The sequence below is a fragment of the Mandrillus leucophaeus genome, unplaced genomic scaffold (genome assembly GCF_000951045.1).
Source record: "Mandrillus leucophaeus isolate KB7577 unplaced genomic scaffold, Mleu.le_1.0 Scaffold105, whole genome shotgun sequence".
Lineage (NCBI taxonomy): Eukaryota > Metazoa > Chordata > Mammalia > Primates > Cercopithecidae > Mandrillus > Mandrillus leucophaeus.
This window is the reverse complement of record NW_012098654.1, coordinates 759,145-764,042: the sequence shown is the minus strand read 5'-3', so window position 1 is coordinate 764,042 and position 4,898 is coordinate 759,145. Positions and strand designations below refer to the sequence as shown.

The following is a 4,898-nucleotide window of genomic DNA, read 5'->3' as shown; positions in this document are numbered from 1 at the left end:
GAGACTCCGTCTCAAAAAAAAAAAAAAAAAGACTCAGCCTTGTGTCGAAAATCAGATTACAGTGTGGTTTACCCACCAACGTGTGTCTTGAGAGAGTGAGAAAGGCAGTGGAGTGGGATGGAAAAGCAACAAAATATACCAGGCTTGAGCATGACACTTGGAAAGAATGTTGGGTGTGGTTCCTGTCACATGGAACTGACTGGAGACAGACAGATCAGATGCCTACTAAGTTTATGAGGAAACTGAATTTGCCTGGACTGAAAAAAAGCTTTTGACTGTTCAAACTTTAAAGTAACCTCCCCAAACCTAGATGAGCAGGAGGTAGGCCGTGGGCCCTATTTCCCAGTGCCCGCTTGAATGAGGCCATGGTGGATAACGAACAGGGAAGAACCTTCCAGGAGGCTGAACCAAGGACCATGTAGTTCCTCCCCAAGAGTGGAATCAGGGTCTAACCAAAGACCCTTCTCCATGGCCATAGCTCAGACCCTAGCGGGAGTCATCTCTGCTTGGGCCAGGGGCTCCTGGGTAGCTCCTGTGTTCTTTTCTTTGCTGAATGAGTGTGCTCTTCTGCTGCTGTATAAAGGGTGCAGGTGCAGGTAACTCATTTTCTTAGTTCATTGGCTGGAGGAACATGAAAAATTGCATCTAAACACGATGGAGAAGACTACATACATGTGACCAGCCGCTGTGCTCTGAGGTGAGCTCAGAGGCTGGATCGGGTTTCAGGTGGTCGTCCTTGAGGGTGAGGTGCTCTACGTGTGCAAAGAATACAACAGGGATCTGGTGACTGGAGGGGCAGAACCAAACAGAGATGACCAAGCCTGTCTCCACACACAGCAGGGCCACGTTGCCTTGCCTCCTCTGCAGCGGGTGTGACAATACCACTCATGTCTAGAGTGTGAGCAGAGTGAAATGCTGCTTCCAGGCCTGACCCATTGAAACCTCAGGTGTGTGAGCCTCCCCCAACTCTGTCCCCTTCCAAGGTAACCTTCAAAGCTACCCATTAAGGGTAATGGAGCTACCGGACCAGAGGGGCCTGAATCCCCACATCTTCACCGTTTGGATGAAATCTACCCCACTAGGAAAGCCTGATTTGGACTTTACCTAAGCAAGAAATCAGCCTCACTGTGTGACCCACTAGGGTTTTAGGGTTTATCTGCTGCAGCGGTGACTATGATCTTGACTGACAGTGCCTCATCTGTGAACCTGCAGTTTCAAAATGATGTGAGGAGCCGGAACCAGGCGCCCAGCACAGCAGTGGGCGAGGTTTACATAGCCGTAAACACAAAACTCTCCTTTTCGGATCCCGTCCTGTGTGACAAGCCGTTTACAGGGCTTCGTGTGTGTTAGGTGTTTACGTCATCTTCACAACCCGATCGTTTCACTTTCACCATCTCTGGTTCCAGCTGAGGAAACTGAGGCGCAGGGAGGTTAAGTTCCCACGAAGGCAGCAGAACTGGGATTGAAACCCAGGCAGTCCAACTCCAGAACCTCCCTTCCTCCCCCATCCTCTCATGCTTACCCCCTCATCCTCTCATGCTTCCCCCATGCCCTCAGCCCCCAAGCTACTGCTTACGGGAGCAGGACTATGGGCCCGGCCAGAGGGCCAGAGACATCGAGTGGAAGGAGCTTCAGACCCAGGGCCGAGCCCCTGGCCTGGCCATGTTCACCAGCTCTTGCACCCTTGTGGATGGCTCAGGGCGGATCTTCCTGGGGCTTGGCCAGAGCACTTCCTGACCCCAGAAGGGTGGATCCCAACCCAGAAGCCAGGGGCTGGGTGACCTGCCAAGACCCCACCTGCACTGGAAGGGCTGCACCAGGCTTGGAAGTGAACACTGTTTTCAGCCCAAGGGCCAGGGATGAGGCAGGCATTCGAACTTGTCCGAGGCAGGGCTAATTTTGTCATCAACCCTAAAAATGGACAGCCATATGGCCACATAGTCCCTCCACGGTCAAAGCTGGACAGCTGACAGCTATGAATCCGAAGAGCTCATGATAATTCCATTTTCTCTTGTTAGACAGAATAATAAGGATAATTGGCTTTTTAAAAAATTATATATTGGACTGGGCACAGTGGCTCACGCCTGTAATCCTAACACTTTGGGAGGCTGAGGCGGGCGGATCACTTGAGGTCAGGAGTTCGAGACCAGCCTGGCCAACATGGTGAAACCGTGTCTCTACTGAAAATACAAAAACTAGCTGGGCGTGGTGGCAGGTGCCTGTAATCCCAGCTACTAGGGAGGTTGAGGCACGAGAATTGTTTGGACCCAGGAGGCGGAGGCTTCAGTGAGCTGAGATTGCACCACTGCACTTCAACCTAGTCGATAGAGCGAGGCTTTGTCTCAAGAAAAAAGAAAGGTCTACCTTCTAGAGACTGGACATTATATTTCATCTGCTTTTTTTCTTAAGTGCAGCTTCTTAAAGATATTTCAGGAGCAGTGCAGTGTTGGGTGACTGAAGCTCCTCCAAAGTATTTGGGGCTCTTGCAAGAGTGAGGTGATAGAGTAGTGAATGGGGTAGGGGGCTGGCCGGAGGGAAGAGCTTGTACCCTGGGCAGCTGTATGTTCTCAGGCCGGTGGAGTAAATTACAGAAACACTGTGGCACTTCTGGTAGGAAATGCAAGTCAGATGGTTAACTAGAGCCCGGTAGAGGGTCACACAGAGCCCTGGGACTCACAGCTTTGAGGTGTTTCGTGGCTACCCCTGGGCAGGGCCTTGCGGGGCACTGATGGCCCCAGAGAGTCTCGTCATGGCCCACTAACAGAATGGGTCATGAATCCTTGAAAACGTCTCCTTCACCAACTGTAGCCTGTTTGGAGACCATGGGTTTCCTTAAGAGAAATCATAGCTGAACTGCCTTTGGACGCCTTCGCTGACTATGCAGACCTCAGGGTGGTTCCGGCATTGTCAGACCATTCAGCTGTGGGAATCAGTCTACCCCATAACTAATCTCTTTCCTTTGCAATTCCAGAGCCGAACACTGTCAGCTACAGCCAGTCCAGCTTGATCCACCTGGTGGGGCCTTCAGACTGCACCCTGCACGGCTTTGTGCACGGAGGTAAGAAGGAAGTGCCCTGGTCGCTCCATTCCTGTCCCTTGGCTCGTTGTTGCTCCTCTGGGAGCCATGCTGCTGTCTGATACAGTTGAGGCTCTTGTGTTTGGTGAAGTATAAATTTAGATTTTCAAGAAGTTGCACAATAGGCCAGGCGCAGTGGCACGTGGCTGTAATCCCAGCACTTTAGGAGATGGAGGCAGGAGGATTGCCTGAGCTTAGGAGTTCAAGACCAGCCTGGGCAACATAGGGAGACCCCCGTCTCTACAAAAAAATAAATAATAAGCCAGGAGTGGTGGCCTGTGCCTATGATCCCAGCTACTGGGAGGCTGAGGTGGGAGGATCACTTGAGCCCGGCAGGTCGAAGTTGCAGTGAGCTGTGATCGTGCCACTATACTTCAGACTGGGCAACAGAACGAGACCCTATCTCAAAAAAAAAGGTTGAACGATAAATCACAGAAATACGCTGGCGGGTGGGGCGCAGTAGCTCACGCCTGTAATCCCAGCACTTTGGGAGACCAAGGTGGGTGGATCACCTGAGATCAGGAGTTCGAGGCCAGCCTAGCCAACATGGCAAAACCCCATCTCTACTAGAAATACAAAAATTAGCCAGGCGTGGTGGCATGGGCCTGTAGTCCCAGCTACTTAGGAGGCTGAGGCAGGAGAATTACCTGAACCTGGGAGGCGGAAGTTGCAGTGAGCCGAGATCACACCACTGCACTCCAGCCTGAGCGACAGAGTGAGACACCGTCTCAAAAAAAAAAAAGGCCGGGCGCGGTGGCTCAAGCCTGTAATCCCAGCACTTTGGGAGGCCGAGGCGGGTGGATCACGAGGTCAGGAGATCGAGACTATCCTGGCTAACATGGTGAAACCCCGTCTCTACTAAAAATACAAAAAAAAACTAGCCGGGCGTGGTGGCGGGCGCCTGTAGTCTCAGCTACTTGGGAGGCTGAGGCGGGAGAATGGCGTGAACCCGGGAGGCGGAGCTTGCAGTGAGCCGAGATCACGCCACTGCACTCCAGCCTGGGAGCACAGCGAGACTCCGTCTCAAAAAAAAAAAAAAAAAAAGAAAGAAAGAAAGGAAGAAAGACACTGGCGCCTGTTTTTCAAATTGGTGATAAAAGTTAAACGGATGACTGCGTCCCTGGGGAGGGTCACATGCAGCCTCGGGATCTTCTAGTTGTGAGATGTTTAATGCCTGCTGAGGGTCAGGTCAGGGCCTTGCCAGGGCACTGATGTCCCCAGAGACTAACATTGTGACTCACTGGCAGTGACTCGTTAATAATGTATTTCCTCTAATGTTTGCATTTGTTTTTTCCCAGTAAGTGCAGATCTCTTCTCAAGCAACACAGGCCTTAAAGTTCCTCGCTCAGCTTCCCAGAGTTTGGGAAACATAGCTGGAACGCAAGAGGATTTAGCTCTAGGTTCACAGATGGACACTTTTTACTTTAATAATGTGTAATTATTTTTCATGATTTAAAGAAAATGTAGATAGCATATCAAACCCATAATTTCATGGCTACTGTAATTTTGAAGAAGACCAAAGTAAACTTTTAAAAACAAGTTGGTTGAAGAAAAGCATCGAGGAGATAAGATCATAGTGAAGTAGATTCAGTAAGAGCAGAAGTTGTGAAGGTGCTGTGTGGTTAATGAAGGTTGGGCACAGCTGTTCTGGTTGTACTGAGCTATTCATCTGTCCCGAGGCATAACAGGCACTTTTGCACAATGCTGTCATTTCTTTTTTTTTTTTTTTTTTTTTTTGGAATCTCACTCTGTGGCCCAAGCTGGAGTGCGGTGGTGTGATCTCGGCTCTCTCCAACCCAAGCACCCACTTTTCCTCACTCTG

At 50.5% G+C, this 4,898-nt stretch overlaps 1 protein-coding gene across 3 annotated transcripts in view; it reads left to right on the top strand.

The window, feature by feature from the left end:
* Positions 1–4,898, top strand: part of ACOT7 (acyl-CoA thioesterase 7) — a 148,835-nt gene that overhangs the window by 86,744 nt on the left and 57,193 nt on the right. For all 3 annotated transcript variants that reach the window (XM_011981204.1, XM_011981211.1, XM_011981219.1), the window contains one exon: positions 2,972–3,058. In XM_011981204.1, the coding sequence (XP_011836594.1) occupies positions 2,972–3,058 (87 nt within the window). The remainder of the gene's footprint in view (positions 1–2,971; positions 3,059–4,898) is intronic.